This window comes from Crotalus tigris, unplaced genomic scaffold, assembly GCF_016545835.1.
Source record: "Crotalus tigris isolate CLP2741 ecotype Arizona unplaced genomic scaffold, ASM1654583v1 scf7180000019964.508439, whole genome shotgun sequence".
NCBI classification, from domain to species: Eukaryota; Metazoa; Chordata; class Lepidosauria; order Squamata; family Viperidae; genus Crotalus; species Crotalus tigris.
The window spans coordinates 169,998-187,868 of NW_024097794.1; the positions used below are offsets into that span (position 1 = coordinate 169,998).

The 17,871-nt window shown below is 48.7% G+C and overlaps 1 protein-coding gene across 8 annotated transcripts in view; it reads right to left on the reverse strand.

Moving 5' to 3' along the window:
• Positions 1–3,342: 3,342 nt before the first annotated feature.
• RBM23 (RNA binding motif protein 23) overlaps positions 3,343–17,871 on the reverse strand; it is a 42,737-nt gene continuing 28,208 nt past the window's right edge. For 5 of the 8 annotated variants that reach the window (XM_039365111.1, XM_039365108.1, XM_039365109.1 and 2 more), the window contains 9 exons: positions 17,737–17,790; positions 17,512–17,629; positions 15,591–15,743; positions 13,962–14,099; positions 13,766–13,831; positions 12,252–12,462; positions 7,945–8,046; positions 6,866–6,950; positions 3,343–4,296 (listed from right to left, as the gene is read on the reverse strand). In XM_039365111.1, the coding sequence (XP_039221045.1) occupies positions 4,293–4,296; positions 6,866–6,950; positions 7,945–8,046; positions 12,252–12,462; positions 13,766–13,831; positions 13,962–14,099; positions 15,591–15,743; positions 17,512–17,629; positions 17,737–17,790 (931 nt within the window). In that variant the 3' untranslated portion in view covers positions 3,343–4,292. Of the gene's footprint in view, positions 4,297–6,861; positions 6,951–7,944; positions 8,047–12,251; positions 12,463–13,765; positions 13,832–13,961; positions 14,100–15,590; positions 15,744–17,511; positions 17,630–17,736; positions 17,791–17,871 lie in introns of those variants that run through there. The other 3 variants (XM_039365113.1, XM_039365114.1, XM_039365110.1) reach the window with 3 other exon arrangements.

The following is a 17,871-nucleotide window of genomic DNA, read 5'->3' on the forward strand; positions in this document are numbered from 1 at the left end:
AGTAGATAGAGTAGAATACAACAGAATAATAAAATACAGAGTAGAGTAGAGTAGAGTAGAGTAGAGTAGAGTAGAGTAGAGCTGGAAAGGACCATGGAGGTCTTCTAGTCCAGCCTCCTGCTCAAGCATGAGAACCTATACCATCTCAGACAAGTGACTGTCTAGTCTCTTCTTAAAAACCTCCAGTGATGAAGTACCCACAAGTTCTGGTGGCAAGCTGTTCCACTGGTTGATGTTTCCACTGGTCCTACTGTTAAGAAATTTCTCCTTAGTTCCAGGTGGCTTCTCTCTTTAATCAGTTTCCACCCATTGTTTCTTGTCCTGCCCTCTGGGAGAACAATGTGACCCCCTCTTCTTTGTGGCAGCCCCTCAAATACTGGAACGCTGCTATCATGTCTCCCCTATTTCTTCTTTTCTCGTATGTTTTGGTCTCCAGGCCTTGGATCATCTTAGTTGCTCTTCTCTGAATTTTTTTCCAAACTCTCAACATCTTTTTTGTGTGGCCTCACCAAGGCTTTATACAGCGGTACTAATACCTTGCGTGATCTTGATTTTATGCCTCTATTTATACAACCCAGGTTCGTGTTAGCTTTTTTTGGCTGCCATTATGTCGAGAACTCCCTGTGTGAATTTCACAGTCGCTTCTGCCCGTGGAGAGTTGGGGGCAAAAGGGGAAGAGACCCCGGCTGAGGGTGGGGACAGAACGTTTTTCCCCTGTGGAAAGTGTTCCATGGGGGGGGGAGGAAACAATAAGGCACGACCGGAGACAGCACAACTCAAAAGCAAACAAGGCAGGTGGGAAAATGGGGATTAAGGCAGCCCAACCTGTCTCCGGGATGCCAATTTGGGGGTTCACTCATTGGCGAATTTCTCTGGGTCTCTGGCGAGCTGAAAGGCTGAGCCGCACCGATGCGACTCATGGGGCAACAAGGATAAAATGAAGTCAAAAGAATTAAGTGGGTTGGGAGCTACATTAAATCCCACAGCCCAGAAAAGAAGCCCACTCGATTAATACTTTGTTCCTGGCCTTCAATCAGAGTAGAGCTGGAAGGGTCCTTGAAGGTCTTCTAGTCCAACCCCCTTCGAGCAGGAGTTCCTATACCAGAGGTAGGCCACCTTGGCTCTTTTATGACTGGTGGACTTCAACTCCCAGAATTTCTGAGCCAGTCACGCTGAGGGGAAAGGGAGAGGTTTCCAAGCTGAGCCATGGCTGGCTCAGGAATTCTGGGAGTTGAAGTCCACGAGTCATAAAACGGCCTAGGCCTAGGCCAGAGTTAGGCAACCTCAGCTCTTTTATGACTGATGGACTTCAACTCCCAGAATTCCTGAGCCAGCCATGCTGAGGGGAAAGGGAGAGGTTTCCAAGCTGAGCCAGGCTGGCTCAGGAATTCTGGGAGTTCTGAGGAAGTCCACGAGTCATCAAAGAGCCAAGGTTGCCCACCCCTGCCCTAGACTATTTCAGACAAGCGGCTGCCCAGTCTCTTCTTAAAAACCTCCAATGCTGGAGCAGTCACAACTTCTGGTGGCAAGTTGTTCCACTGGTTAATTGTTCTGTCAGGAAGTTTCCCCTTAGTTCTAGGTTGCTTCTCTCCTTGATTAGTTTCCATCCATTGTTTCTTGTCCTGCCTTCAGGTGCTTTGGAGAATAAGTTGACCCCCCCTTCTTCTTTGTGGCAGCCCCTCAAATACTGGAATACTGTTATCATGCCCCCCCCTTTTCTCTAGAGTAGTCAAACCCAAATCCAGAAACCGTTCTTCACATTTTAGTCTCCGGGCCTTTGATCATCTTAGTTGCTCGTCTTAAAAGGAGCAATTTTTTCCTTTAATCTCCCCTACAGAGAAAAAATTAACTATTTTGCATGGATGAAAGCTTCATTTTTCCCCTAATCTATCTGAAATCAAATATACTTTGGAGGGTGGGGAGAAGGGAAGAAAGAGGGAAGGAAGGATGCATTAAAACAATACACCTTCTAATAAAATTAATGAACCTGATTAAATAAGGTTTAAACAAAGAGCGGGGAGGCAAGCAACGCTGTGGGTCCCGTCCCCTAAGGAGATACATCTGGCAAGGCCTTCTCCGTGGTGGCTCCCTCTTTTTGGAAGGTCATCCCCTGAAGAATTAGATGGGCCCCCACTTGGACCCTCTTTTGTAAGGCCCTTAAGACTTGGTTTGGCCACCGGCCCTGTGAAACTCGGGATGGGATGGAGCCCATCAATTGGCTATTTGATTGTGTGTTGTTGCCAGTGGGGTGGTTTCCCCCTCCCCCCCATGTATTTTGTTGTTTGTAGGCTTCCTAGAGTTGCTGTGAGCAAATAGGCAGCTATATTTAATTTTCTAAAAAAGATTAGATAGGCAGACGGACGATAGATAAGACAGATCAGACTGACAATGATATAGATGATAGGATGGATAGACAGACAGAACAGATAGGCAGACAATAGATAGGACAGGCAGGCAGACAGATGATAAGAGACAGATGATAGATAAGACAGAGATAAATAGATGATAGATAGGACAGACAGACAGATGATAGATAGGACAGAGAGGCAGACAGATGATAGAGATAAATAGAAAAGTAAAATCCAAAAAAGAGGTCAATCATCAAGAGGAATAAAATATTAAAAATTTATTAACCGAGCTTTCATTGGTAAATCATCCAACATCGTCGGGGTTTTAAAAGGTAGACGCTGGGGCATCTTTTATAAGGTGTTAGTAGCCTGCATCCGGCTTCTAAGGCGTGTTAACGGGCCCAGCTGGTTGTGCCGTTCATTAAACGCCCCAGCGTCTACCTTTTAAAACCCTGACGATGTTGGATAATTTACCAACGAAAGCTCGGTTAATAAATTTTTAATATTTTATTCCTCTTGGTGATCGATCTCTTTTTTGGATTTTATTATGAATACACCCAAGAGTCGAATTTTTAGTCTGATATCTAGTCAATAGATAGAATAGATAGATAAGACAGATGATAGAGATAGATGATAGGATGGATAGACAGACAGGCAGATGATAGAGATAGATTATAAACTATAGATAGGATAGATAGACAGGCAGACAATAGATAAGATAGATAAGACAGATGATAGATAGATGATAAAGACAGATACATAGATATAAATAGACAGACAGACAGACAGACACAGAAAGATTGATTTTGAAAACACCGATCAAAGTAAGGCACTACAGACTCCTTTCCTTTCTTGCTTGGACTCCCGGATGTTGAAAAAACCCCTCCCTCCCCAAATATTTTACCCTCATCCTTACAGCTTTTCCCTCTCTTTTCAGGAGAAACTCTTCCCCACTCCTTGAAAGGGAAAAAGAAAAAAGCAGACGTACACACGGTTCCGTTTGGTGACTTTTATTATTCGTTTATAAGCAAAAGAAGAAAAAAAAAGAAAATCGAAAAGAGATAAAAAGAAGAAAAAAACCAAAATACACCTTTGAAAATCTGGAAAGGACGGGACGGGGTTTCTCTGAAGGATTCCGAGGACAGGGGAGGGGGGGGGTGCAGCCAGAAAAACGGGGGAGACACCAAGAAGGGGAGACGAGTGTCGAGAAAAAAGGGAGAGGAAAAACACCCAAACATCCCCACGGGGGTTATGCAGCCTCTACAGATTGAGGAAAAGGGGGGGAGGAGAGAAACGGGGAAGAGAGATACACTGTGTGGGCCTCCCACCCACACGCCAGTCTGCGCGCCTCTCCGGTCTATGTACAACGTGCGCACGCACACAGTCAGATCCCGTCTCGGCCGCCAGGGCTACCTAAAGCCATCCAGCCAAGCCTCACAGCCTGATCCGAGAGCAGGAGAGAGAGAAAGAGAAAGAGAGAGAGAGAGAGAGAGAGAAAGGGGGGGGAAAGGAGCCAAGGATCTTCCTGGCCCCCCCAAAGCCCACCGGGCTTAGTCGGAGAGCAAGAGAAGCTGCAATTCCAATTCTTGGGGGGCGGAGCTCCCTCCGGTCTCGGTGAAGCTCCCCCCAGGGGGATAACGCACCTCCCACCAATTATGGTTTGAGGAGGGGGAGGAGAGAAGGGGGGTCTCACTTGGCGGGAGGGAAATTCGGAATAAAATCAAGAGTTCGTGTTAAGAAGGGTTTCTTCCCCTCCCCTGCTCCCCAAAGAGAGGGAGCCGATCCTTCTTTCAAAGTCCATCCCCCAGCTTTGGAATCCAATTGGGGGGGGCTGGTTGTCCAGATGAGGCTGTTATGGTGTGGAGATGATTATCCCCCCCCTTTTTCCGAGCTCTGTGGGAGAGGAAGGGCAAGAAATTGGGGGGGGGGGAGACTGGGTGGGCCTTACCTGCAAAACAAGGGAAAATAAGAGATTAGCAACCTTCCTCTCCACTCGGCCTTGTTTTCCTCCCTCCCCAAGGTCCTTCTCCATCTCCTTTTTATGCCTCATCCTCATCACTTGAGCCTTCTTTTTATGCCTTGGTCTCACCACTTGAGTCTTCTTTTTATGCCTTGTCCCCACCATTTCAGCCTTCTTTTTATGTCTCGGTCTCACTACTTGAGTCTTCTTTTTATGCCTTGCCCTCACCACTTGAGCCTTCTTTTTATGCCTTGCCCTCACCACTTGAGCCTTCTTTTTATGCCTCATCCTCACCACTTGAGCTTCTTTTTATGTCTCGGCCTCACCACTTGAGCCTTCTTTTTATGCCTTGTCCTCACCACTTGAGCCTTCTTTTTATGTCTCGGCCTTACCACGTGAGCCTTCTTTTTATGTCTCGGTCTTACCACTTGAGCCTTCTTTTTATGCCTCGTCCTCACCACTTGAGCCTTCTTTTTATGTCTCGGCCTTACCACTTGAGTCTTCTTTTATGTCTCGGCCTCACCACTTGAGCCTTCTTTTTATGTCTCGGCCTTACCACCTGAGCCTTCTTTTTATGCCTCGTCCTCACCACTTGGGCCTTCCTTTTATGTCTCAGCCTTACCACTTGAGCAGGGAGGGGGCTGGACTGCAAGACCTTGGAGGTCCCTTCCAACTCGATCTCATGTAAAAATAGGGCAGAGGGTGGAAAAGTAAGGATGGGATGGAGAACCGAGCGCCGGGAGGGAAGTTACGGGCCCAAGGCGCAAATCCGGGCGCCGGAGAATCTGCAAAGCGAGAGTCACTCAGGCCACTCCCGGGGCAAGCCAACGGGATATACCGGTTGCCCCCGAACTTACGACGCTTCATTTAGCGACCAAAGTGACAACGGCCCCGAAAAAAGGGACTTAAGGACCGTTTTTCACACTTAACGGCCGTTGCGGCCTCCCCCTGGCTCGTGTGAGTTGCATTCGGAGGCTTGACAACCAGTTCGTATTTTATGCCGGTCGCAGTGTCCCTGTGTGTGTGTGTGTGTGTGTGTGTGTGTGTGTGTGTGATATGATTCCTCCTTGTGCGACCTTCTGACAAGAAAAGTCAACGGGGAAGCCGGACTCATTTAACGATCACGTTCCTCATTTAACAACTGCAGCGATTCACTTAACGGATGCGGGCAAGAAGAGTTGTAAAATGGGGCAAAACTCACTCGAAAAATTTCTCGTTTCACAGCTTAAATTCTGGGGGCTCAGTTGTGACTGTGAGCTGGGGACTAGCTGTAAAATGAGAGCAAAGCCCACACTCCCTTCTAGCACTGATGACATTACCTAGTTGGGTCATGAAACGTTTGCAAGAAAACAAGCAAGCTCAGAGAGCACCAAGGACCCCACAGACCTCTTCCTCCTCCTCCTCCCTCCATAAATCTCTCTCCCTTCTAGCACTGATGATGTTACCTAGTTGGGTTATGAAACATCTGCAAGCTTGGAAAGCCCCCACTACCGTATCACCCTCCTCCCTTCTACCACTGATAATGTTATCTAGTTGGGCCATGAAATGTCTAAAAGTAAGCAATCATGTTTAAGAGAGCCCCAAGGATCTCCCAGTCCCATCCCTCCTCCTCCACTCCCTGCTAGCATTGATGATGTTACCTAGTTGGGTCATGAAACGTTTGCCAGAAATCAACCAAGTTCGGAAGCACCAAGTCGTCCTATCACCTCTGAATTCTCCTCCTCCTCCTTCCTCCACTTTGCTAACTCCCTACTACCACTGATGTCAGCTAGCTGGGTCATGAAACGTCGAGAACCAAGATCAGAGAGCACCAGGGACCCCCCAGTCCTCCTTCTGCAAACCCCCCTCTCTGCTAGCACTGATGATGTTACCTAGCTGGGTCATGAAATGTCTGCAAGAAAGCCACCAAGTTCAGAGAGCACTGAGGATCCCACAGTCCTCCTCCTCCTCCTCCTTTCCACCTCCTCCACCTTTTGTTCCTCCTCCTCTACTCCACAAATCCCACTCCCTGCTAGCACTGATGATGTTACCTAGTTGGGTCATGAAACGTCCACAAGAAAGCAACCAGGTTCAGAGAGCACCGAGGATCCCACGGTCCTCCTCCTCCTTTCCACCTACTTCTCCTCCACCACCTTTTGTTCCTCCTCCTCCTCTACTCCACAAACCCCACTCCTTCCTAACACTGATGATGTTACCTAGTTGGGTCATGAAATGTCTGCAAGAAAACCACCCAGCTCAGGGAACACACCAAGGACTTCACAGGTTATTTTGTCATTTTGTCTTGTGAAATTGCTCACAGAACATTTAAGGGCTGCGGGAAACTTTGGGGTTCAAGGGTCACCTGGCTCAGATTTTTGGGGGGAGGGGAACAAGGCAGAAAAGACCTGGGTTTTCAGGTATCTATTTGCAAAAATCCACCCTGGGTCGACTTATAGATCTTAATTAGGTCGTAAAAGGTCTGCGTGTCAAATTTGGAACATATTGAAGATGAAAAAGCTTATTTCCTACCCCCCCAAACCCAACCCCCCCCCCCCGACTTTGCTGTTTAGCGACTTACATTGTTTGGGGACTGAAGAGTCCTGAAAGCTGGAAGCACTGGGAGGCCAGTGTCTGTGAAGCCAGGTTCAACGCTGGGCTAAGAGCTGTAGGGGTGAGAGAAAGATAAACAAAGTGTTAGGAACCCGGGAATAATTTCCCAGGGGAGAATAATAAAAAAAGAGACGCTTAAAGGGAGATATTTGGTGCAATGCAAGAAGCATTCATTGGATTAGTTTACGCAAGCTGGCGACTTTACAACGTGGAGACTTCACAACTCCCAGAATTCCCCAGCCAGCAAATGGCCAACTTGAAGATGTGTAAACTTCGACACCCAGAATTCCCCAGCCAGTAATCTTCCAACTTTTAAGAGGTGTGGACTTCCAGAATTCCCCAGCAAGATGTGGGGAATTCAACACGCAACATTCCCCAACCGGCAAACTTTTAAGATGTGTGGACTTCAACTCCCAGAATGCCTCAGCAAAATGCGTGGACTACAACTCCCAGAATGCCCCAGCAAGATGTGTGGACTTCAACTCCCAGAATTCCCCAGCAAAAGGTGTGGACTTCAACTCCCAGAATGCCCCAGCAAGATGTGTGGACTTCAATTCCCAGAATTCCCCAGCAAGATGTATGGACTTCAACTCCCAGAATTCCCTAGCCAGCAAACTCTAAGATGTGTGGACTTCAACTCCCAGAATTCCCCAGAAAAATGTGTGGACTTCAACTCCCAGAATGCCCCAGCAAGATGTGTGGACTTCAACTCCCAGAATTCCCTAGCCGGCAAACTCTAAGATGTGTGGACTTCAACCCCCAGAATTCCCCAGCAAAATGTGTGGACTTCAACTCCCAGAATGCCCCAGCAAGATGTGTGGACTTCAACTCCCAGAATTCCCCAGCCGGCAAACTTTAAGATGTGTGGACTTCAACTCCCAGAATGCCCCAGCAAGATGTGTGGACTTCAATTCCCAGAATTCCCCAGCTGGCAACCGTCTTAAAGTCGCCGAGTTTGAAACACACTGAGCCAGTGTTGTTGTGACGCACTCACTGTCCTTGGGACCACTCCAAATTGCTCCTGCGTTGCCCCCCCCACCATCTTACCTGTCAGGGCAGCTGGATTCAGGGCTCCCAAAGGTATCGCTCCATTCAGCTGCAAAGCAGCGTGAGCCGCTGCTGTGGTGGACAGGGGGATCCCAGACCCTGCTGTGGGGGGCAAACACAAGACAAGATATTTGGGGCTGGAAGAACAAGGCCGCCGCGCTTGGGGCGGTTAAAAAGACCGAGGCGGGAGAGCATTCCAGCTGTGACCGATGGGAGTTGGCATCCCCCACGCATGATTTTTGTCCAGAACATAAGACAGTCCTTAGGTTGGGTTGTATTTGAAGGGCTTTCTTGAAGTTGCTCCGTCGTGACCGTCGCTCGGAAGGAAAGAAAATAGGTAAAATCCTCCTCAAAAGATGAAAGGCAGTTAGTCCCCGATTTACGGGCAAATTGTTTAGCAGCTGTTCCAAGAAGTCACGACGGTGCTGAAATTAAGTGATTTCTGATCAGATTCCGCGCTTACAACTGTTGCAGTGAGGGCTCCCTGGTGCTCTCTTGAGCTTGGCTGTTTCCTTCCGGACGTTTCGTGACCCACACTACGTAACGTCATCCGTGCAAGCCCCCCTCCCTCCTAGAACGGATGACGTTACCTAGTGTGGGTCACGAAACGTCTGCAAGGAAACAGCCAAGCCCAGAGAGCACCCAGGACCCCACAGCCACCCTCCTCTTCCTCTCCTCCTCTCTGCACAATCCCCCCTCCCTTCTAGCACTGATGATGTTCCCTAGTTGGGTCATGAAACGTCTGCAAAAAAACAACAAAGCTCAGAGAGCATCAAGGAGCCCACAGTTGTCGTTGTCATTGTCCTCCTCCTCCCCCCCCCCGCTCCCTTCTAGCACTGATAATGTTCCCTTGTTGGGTCATGAAACTCTGCAAAAAAACAACAAAGCTCAGACAGCATCAAGGACCCCATAGTAGTTCTCCTCCTTCCACACTCCCTTCTAGCATTGATGATGTTCCCTAGTTGGGTCATGAAACGTCTGCAAGAAAACCATCCAGCTCAGAAAGCATCAAGGACCCCCAAATTCTCCTCCTCCTCCCACACTCCCTTCTAGTACTGATGATGTTCCCTAGTCTGGGTCATGAAACGTCTGCAAGAAACCCACCCAGCTCAGAGAGCACCCAGGGCCCCACAGCCACCCTCCTCTTCCTCTCCTCCTCTCTGCACAATCCCCCCTCCCTTCTAGCACTGATGATGTTCCCTAGTTGGGTCGTGAAACGTCTGCAAGAAAATCCTCAAGCTCAGAGACCACCAAGGACCCCATAGTCCTCCTCTTCTTCTTCCTCCTCCTCCCTACAAGCCCCACTCCTTCCTAGCACTGATTACGTTCCCTAGTTGGGTCATGAAACGTCTGCAAGGAAACCCCCCCAAGCTTAGAGAGCACCAAGGATCCATCAGTCCTCCTCCTCCTCCTCTTCACAACCCCAATTCCCTTCTAGCACTGATGATGTTCCCTAGTTGGGTCATGAAATGTCTGCAAGAAAACAAGCAAGCTCAGAGAGCACCAGGGACCCCACAGTTGTCATTGTCCTCCTCGCTCCACAATCCCCCCTCTCTTCTAGCATTGATGATGTTCCCTAGTGAAATGTCTGCAAGAAAACCACCCAGCTCAGAAAGCACCCAGGGCCCCACAGTCGTTCTCCTCCTCCTCCTCTCTCCACAATCCCCCCTCCCTTCTAGCACTGATGACGTTCCCTAGTCTGGGTCATGAAACGTCTGCAAGAAAACAAAGCCAGCTCAGACAGCACCCAAAGCCTCTCATCTCAACTCCGAGCTCCATCCTTTATTGGAACTGTGGTAGCGCCCCCGGTTATGTGATTGCGACTTGGGTGCTTGGCAACCAGCATGTGTTACAATGGCTGCAGCGTCCCGGGATGGCACGACTGCCGTCTGAGACCTTCCTCCCCGCTGGTTTCTGACAAGCAAAGTCAATGGGCAAAGCCAGATTCCCTTAAGGACGGCGACGAGAGAGGTTATAAAATCAGGCATGGTCTTTTGAGACCCTTCACCTGAAAAATCGGGTTGCTTAGCAAGGAAAGTTCCCGGACCAATTAGAGTCGTTAAGTCAAGGACTACCTGGATATAACTAACTGGGCTTTTTTTCCCCTTTTCTTTTCTTTTTAACTTGTGTTTCCAGGTAACGTTAAGTTTGCTTTCTCCTCCGCAAGAACCGAGCACGAATCGTGACAGTCTGACAATTTCCCCTGCAGTCGGTGCAAGAGTCAAAGAGGAGGCAACGTCTAGGATTGGATCTGGTTCCCCCAAAAATAAATAAATAAAATTAAAGGTGCCTGCAGAAACAACAACAGCAGGGTTAGGCCAAGGAATGTTTTTTTTTTCTTTTAGCATCTCACACTCATTTTTTTCCCCTCCCAGCATCTTGCCGGCTGCTCTTACAAATGGTGGGAAGATGGAAGGATTATATTCCTTGCAGACAGCTGGTCCTTTGCCTTCTTTTAGTTTATATTCCTTTGCAGACAGCTGGTCTAAAAGAAGGCAAAGGACCGGAGGATTGCAAAGGAGTACAAATCCTTCCATTCCCCGCCATCCAGCCAGAACCGGGGAAGCTTCTTGGGAGGAGAAGCGAATCATCTTAGAAGGAAAACTAAGACAGTCTAGTTGCATAAAGCTGTAAAACAGGTTTAGGATTATTAGAAATTTAAGTTAGAAACAGACTATTTTAAAATATAAGCTATTTGAGGGAAAGAGAGAGGGAATGTTTGATGTATTGATTAAGTTATCTATAAATGTTTTGTTTTTGGATTCTTGACTACCACGGTGTATCTCGAGCACGTTGTCTTAAAAATTAAAAAATCAATGAAATTTGTTTTTAAAAAAAAAGAAAAAAGAAAGTCCAGTTGCCTCCTGAAAAAAGCACGGACTTGGATGACTTGAGAATCTTCACAGACATTTGATGTCTTTGGGATAGCCGTCACTAATGTTTAAATTTGTATCTGAATATATATGGATTGCACATTTAAAATAACACAAGTTGGAAATAAATGAAGTTTTGGTATCCGTGAAATTCATTCACTCCACTTATCTAACCACCTCCGCCCTCCTCGCTTCTGCTCCACCCAGCTACAGTCAGGAAATTTATTCACAAAGAAAAGACAGCGCAGGTACCGTCATTTTTTTCCCTGGCTGTTTTTGTCCCTGCTCGGCCAACAATCCTAGTAGCTGAGAAACTGAGTACTTGATAAGGGGAATTTTGCACCTTATGTAGGACGAATGGGGAGGAAGCTAACCACCAGATTGCAAGAACACGAGCGAATGGCCAGACGGAGGAGACTGGAACTCATTGGTAGCCTCACACTGCAATGAACAAGGACGTACATTCAATTTCGCAACGACTGAGATTGTTGGCTGAGCCGGGACAAAAACAGCCAGGGAAATGGGCCCCCTTGTCAGTCAACAGGAGCGCTGATTTACCACCAGCTTATCAAGTACTTAGGGGCCGAGGAGTTGACAGCACAAGGAAACAACAGCCAATCGCCGGCCGTCAACACACCAATCAACCGGTAGGACGGCACCACATAAATACAAAGCATCAGAATAGCCCAACGCACATACAGTATAATCTGGTAAAGAAAAGTTCGGACAAGTCCGAAAGCTCAAAAGACAAAAAACTATGGTCCCAGTGACCGACCTAGATTGGATCTACGCAGTTCCCTTCCACACCCGATCGACAGACAGTCCTGTTTGGCTAATTCAGTGGTTCTCAACCTTTTTAATGCCGCGACCCCCAACTGGTCGTAAGTCGAGGACTACTCAACCGATCGTAAGTCGAGGACTACTCAACTGGTGCAGCACCGTTTGCAGAATGGGACTTTGGGCGGGCTCAGCAGGGCAGAGACAGCCTGGACAATTCCTATTGGCTTTTGAAAGCCAATAGAATTAGACTCTATTCAAGAGAGTCTATTCTATTGGCTTTCAAAAGCCAATAGAATAAAAGGGAGTAGCACAACTAAGGAAAAGGGGTGAAAAAATGGCGGACTGCATTGTTTGGCGACCCCCGTGAAATGGCCGTTCGACCCCAAATGGGGTCCCGACCCACAGGTTGAGAACCAGTGGGCTAATTGGTCAAACGTCACTTTTTGTGCAATTTTTCTGTCCCTCCTTCTCTTCAACGCTGATTTCAAGATTTCTCCTTCCCCCCTTCCATTCCAATTCTGTTATTCTGCCAAACATGCTTCCTCACGCTATACCTCTGTGACCCCGAAAGGAATTCAGCCGTTGCTACTGGACCTTCCCAAACGTAAAACAGGATCAAGCCCCAACTTCCACATTTCGATCAGGGAGCCTCACCTTCGGCGAGTTTCGCCATCAATTGCAGCTGGGAGCTGGTGGTCCCCAGGCTCAGAGCTGATCGGTCGTGCTCATCAGCCCCGTCGGGAAAAGTGATGTCGGTGGTGCCGTCCAGCCGTTCGGTGACCTGTCCGACCCGCATGGGCCGGCCGGCCAACTCGAAACCGTTCAGCTGCTCCAGGGCACGGCGGGCACATTCTGCTTCTGTAAACTGGAGAAAGGAGCATAACAGCATGATATTTGAGGGGCTGCCACAAAGAAGGGGGGGACACGCAACCTATTTCCCAAAGCGCCCGAAGGCAGGACAAGAAGCAACGGATGGAAACTAATCAAGGAGAGAAGCAACCTGGAACTAAGGAGAAACTTCCTGACAGTGAGAACAATTAACCAGTGGAACCACCTGCCTCCAGAAGTAGCAAAATGCTCCAACACTGGAAGTTTTAAAGAAAAGACTGGACAACCACTTGTCTGAAATGGTGTAGGGTTGTGGTGGTGAACCTATTGCACGCGTGCCACAGGTGGCATGCAGAGCCCTCTCTGTGGGCACGCGCGCCGTCGCCCAGTCCTAGGCCTTTAGCTGGGTTTTATAAAACCTTTTCGCTTTAGGCCTCCGCCGCCGTGTGCAAAAAAAAAAAAAAGGTTCAATCAATCAATTTCAACTGGAAAAAAAAAGATCTCGCAAAGTTGGAATTGATTGATTGAACTTTTTAGTCCCAGTCTGCTGTTACCACCACAGCCACGCCCACCCACACCCACTTGGAATACCGCATTCACTTTTGGTCACTGCGATGTAAAAAAGATGTTGAGACTCTAGAAACAGAGAAGAGCAACAAAGAGGATTAGGGGACTGGAGGCTAAAGCATATAAGCGTATGCTGGAATTGGGGATGCCTAATTTACTGAAGAGAAGGATGAGGGATGACATGATAGCAGTGTTCCAATATCTCAGGGGCTGCCCCAAAGAAGAGGGAGTCAAGCTATTCTCCAAAGCACCAGAAGGCAGGACAAGAAGCAACGAGTGGAAACTAATCAAGGAGAGAAGCAACCTAGAACTAAGGAGAAACTTCCTGACAGTTAGAACAATTAACCAGTGGAACTACCTGCCTCCAGGAGCGGTGAATGCTCCAACACTGGAACTTTTTCAGAAGAGATTGGATAACCATTTGTCCGAAATGGTATAGGGTTTCCTGCCTGAGCAGGGGGTTGGATTAGATGACCTCCAAGGTCCCTTCCAACCTTACTACTATTATTATTATAGACCACACCCACCCAATGGGCCACGCCTACCCGGCACTCAACTATACATAAGTGGGTTTGGGGGTTGCAGTTTGGGCACGCAGTCTCTAAAAGGTTCGCCATCACGGGTGTAGGGCGTTCTGCCTGAGCAGGGGGTTGGACTAGAAGACCTCCAAGGCCCCTTCCAACTCTTATGATTCTGTTACGTTGTGGGTGCGTGTGTCTTAGCAAATGCTGATTCCCGCTCTGCCCCGTGCAGAGAAAATCCACCCCACTTACAGTGATGAAGCCGTAGCCTTTGGACTGTCCGGTATCCTGGTCCCGCATGAGCACAATGCTGTCAATCTACGGAGGAGAGAGGAGGTGGCCCCAGTTATAAAGCCAAGGCCATGCCCGGGGGGGGGGGGGGCTTCAAGATCAACAACCCCCCCACACACAGACCCCCCCCCGTTTCTCTGTCCTCCTCCTACCCTACCTTGCCAAATGGCTCAAAGATCCCACGCAGCATCTCTTTGGTGATGTTGCAGTGAAGAGAACCGACGTAGAGCCGCATGGGACCCCCGCTGCCTTTCTGAAGGTTGTTAGCCATGGCTGCCAGCCTGTTCTTTTCCGCCTAAGGGCACAGATTTGGGGAGGGTGTGTGTGTGTGTCAAAAACTAGCCCAGTGGTTCTCAACCTTTTTAACGCCGCGACCCCCCAACCGGTCGTAAGTCGAGGACTACTCAACCGGTCGTAAGTCGAGGACTACTCAACTGGTGCAGCACCGTTTGCAGACTGGGACTTTTGGCGGGCTCAGCAGGGCAGAGACAGCCTGGACAATTCCTATTGGCTTTGAAAGCCAATAGAATTAGACTCTATTCAAGAGAGTCTATTCTATTGGCTTTCAAAAGCCAATAGAATAAAAGGGAGTAGCACAGCTAAGGAAAAAAAGGGGGGGGGGGAAATGGCGGACTGCGTTGTTTGGCGACCCCCGTGAAATGGTCTTCGACCCCAAATGGGGTCCCGACCCACAGGTTGAGAACCACTGCTTTATTGTCTTTTTTTTTTTTTACTGTGGGCACCAAGGCACACATCAAAAATGAAATTGAGTTGCCCGCTCTCCAAGTGAAACACATACCTGACACCCCCCTAAACATACTATGTACAACGTATGTACAGACCCACACCCCTACATATACATAGCAAGTAAATATTAAATACTGTCCATCTTGAGTATATAACGGGAGGAGGAAGTATAGGCAGGAACAAAGGTGAAACCAAGACTGACAGTTCCCCCCCCCCAAGGTTACAGGGCAACAAGATGAACTTCCCCCCCACCCACCCCCCAACATGTCGTAAATCACAATCCCCAATTAACTACTTTGGCGGGCTTTCTAAGGGATGCTCCAGCCCCGCCAAAACTAAGGTAGCTTGACCTTGGTTCCCACAGGAAAGTTATTATGACTAAACCTGCAGGAAGTGTCTCCCCCCTCCCATTGCTGTAGTGGAGATGGCTGCAGCCACAGAATCGTTTGAAGGTTTGACACCTGTTTTGTGCGCGCATGAACGTCAGGCAGGAAACACCCCCCCCCCCCCCCGAGATTAAGCATTGTAAAAAATTAAGGATTCCTTGACTCTGCTCAATCTAATCATCAGAGATTGCGTCTTTCCTTCGGCTCGCTCTTTTTCGTAATCCCACAAATCTTATTTTCTATCCCACCCGTATTTTATTTTTTAATCTGCCTTTTAAAAATCGCATTCCTGTCTTCCTCTGATCAATCTCAGCACATAGACCTTTCTTTCTAATTTCTTTGCCGGCTGTAGATCAGGGGGAGTCTTCAAACTTGGCCCTTTGATGACCTGTGGACTTCAACTCCCAGAATTCCTCAGCCAGTGTGCCTGGCAGAGGAATTCTGGGAGTTGAAGTCCTCAAGCAGGGCTCTTCAAACTTGGCCCTTTTATGACTTGTGGACTTCAATTCCCAGAATTACTCAGCCAGCATGCCTGACTGAGGAATTCTGGGAGTTGAAGTCCACAAGTCATAAAAGGGCCAAGTTTTGAAGAGCCCTGCCAGAGATTTTAACTTTTTTTTGTTTGTTTTTTTTTAAATAAAAAGTTTTCAAACCTGGGAAGCTTGAACGATAATGGGTACGCCCAGGAGGCGTTGCCCCGTCAGCCCGATGGCCAGCGGCACCGACTGTATCTCACAAAACTCGACGTAAGCGATGCCTTTCGAGCGGCGGGAATTTCGGTCAGAGATGATCCGTACGTCACGCACCTGGGCGAAAGGGACAGTGGAGGAGAACGTTACTGGAAGAGTCCTAGATGCCAAATGTTTCACGCTTGGGTCTCCTTTATTCTTATTTATTTATTTATTAGATGTTTTACCTCAGCTTTATTCTTTTTATAAATAACTCAAGGCAGAGAACGTCGACAATATTTCTTCCTATTTTCCTCACAAAAACAACCTTAGGCGATGGATTGGGTTGAGAGTGTGTGACTGGCCCAAAATCACCCGGCTGGCTTTCCTGCCTAACGTGGCACTAGAACTCACAGTCACCTGGTGATTAGTCCAAAGTCACCCAGCTGGTTTTCGCGCCTAAAGTGGGACTAGAATTTCCTGTCTCCTGGTGATTCGCCCAGAGACACCCAGTTTTTGTGTCTAAGATGGAACTACTGTGTTTTCCCCAAAATAAGACCGGGTCTTATTTATTATTATTTTTTTGCCTCCAAAAGAGGCACCAGGTCTTATTTTCGGGGTAGGCCTTACCTCACCTCCGGCATCAACAGCCCCACCCAGCCGGTCCACTTCTTCTGGGGCCCAAGTTCTGCAGCTGCATTCGGACCTGCGTTTTGCAGTCAGGCCTTTCCAGAAAGCCTAAGCAGCCGAGTACCGAGCTATGGATTCAATCCATAGCTCAGTCCTGAGTTGCAGATCTCTTGAAGAACCAAGCTATGGATTGAACTCATAGCTCGGTTCTTGGCTGCACAGGCCTTCTGGAAAGCCCCGTGACTGAGAAATGCAGGCCTGGCTGCAGAAGAGGCTTCAGAAGAAGAAATGGGCTGGTGAGGAGAAGCCTGGCTCCAAGATTAGTGGGTGCGGGGCAGGTAGGGCAGCTCCACCCCCCACTCCCACCCTAGCTTGATTTTTAGGTGCGCCTCGCCCCCAAACTAGGGCTTACTTTTGGGATAGGGCTTATATTAGGCCCACTCCCCAAAATCAAGCTATTGTTGGTGTAGGCCACAGGTCGGCAACCCATGGCTCCGGAGCTGCATGTGGTTCTTTGAGCCTTCTCCTGTGGCTCCCAGCCTCCCCTGCCACTTGCAGATAGAGACAGAGAGAGGCATTTGCGCTTTCCTTCTCTCTGTAAAAAAGAGTGGCCTCACGCTGTTCTTGGACAAGCTGACAAGCTTATTGGGCGGGACTCCTGCCTTTGCTGCGTCTCAGCAGGAAGCAGCAGCTTTCTCTCTCTCACACACACACAGTCTCTCTCTCTGTCTCTCTCTCACACACACACTCTCTCACACACACTCTCTCTCTCTCTCACACACACACACACACACACACAGGGAAGAGGACTGGCAGACCAAGGGCAGGAGAGAGCCAGCCCAATAAGAATGTGTGTCAGCTTGTCGGAGGACAGCGTGAAGCCACTCATCCACAGCAGCCTCTATTTCTTTTTAATTAAACTCTTCAATCAGCCTCACACACCCCTCGCGTGCGCCCAGTGTTTTCTTTTCTCTGGGAAACGGGTCCAAGTGGCTCTTTGAATGTTTAATGTTGCCGACCCCTAGTGTAGGCCTTACTTTCAGGGAAACACGGTAGAAGTCATGGTCTCCAGGCTCCTAAGCCAGCGTCTTAACCACTAGCCCAATTAGGGATAAAACCAAAGACTGAGAAATCCACTACTCCGCTTATTTGCAATCATAGATTGCTATGTGCTAACTAGGCTGGTGGGAACTAAGCACCAGAATGGGCCAGAAGCCCTTTGCTTGGGGCCAAGTAAGGATTTACCAAAGCCGGAGAGAAGGGAAGGGGAGCTGACCTTGCCAACAGCAGAGAAAAAATCCTCAAGGTCTCGAGGGCGGATACGGGCAGCTAGTTGCATGCAGAACACGGTGCGGGCGTCACGCTCTTCGGGGCTCAAGCTGCCCAGGGGCTCCCTGTTGGGAGACAAGTGGGGTGATTCAGACACGAGATGGATGCCCGGGAGAAGAGACGAGGCATGTGACGAGTCCTCTCAGCTACTCCCTTTAGTGGCGATACTCACCGGAGGGGGCTTTTCTCTCTGAACAAAGGACTCTTGCTGTGTCCAAACCGTCGCCTGCAGAGAAACACAGCACAAGCCCAGATCGCAACTTCAGCAGAGGACCCACAATTGCAGCACGGGTGACACAGTGTATCA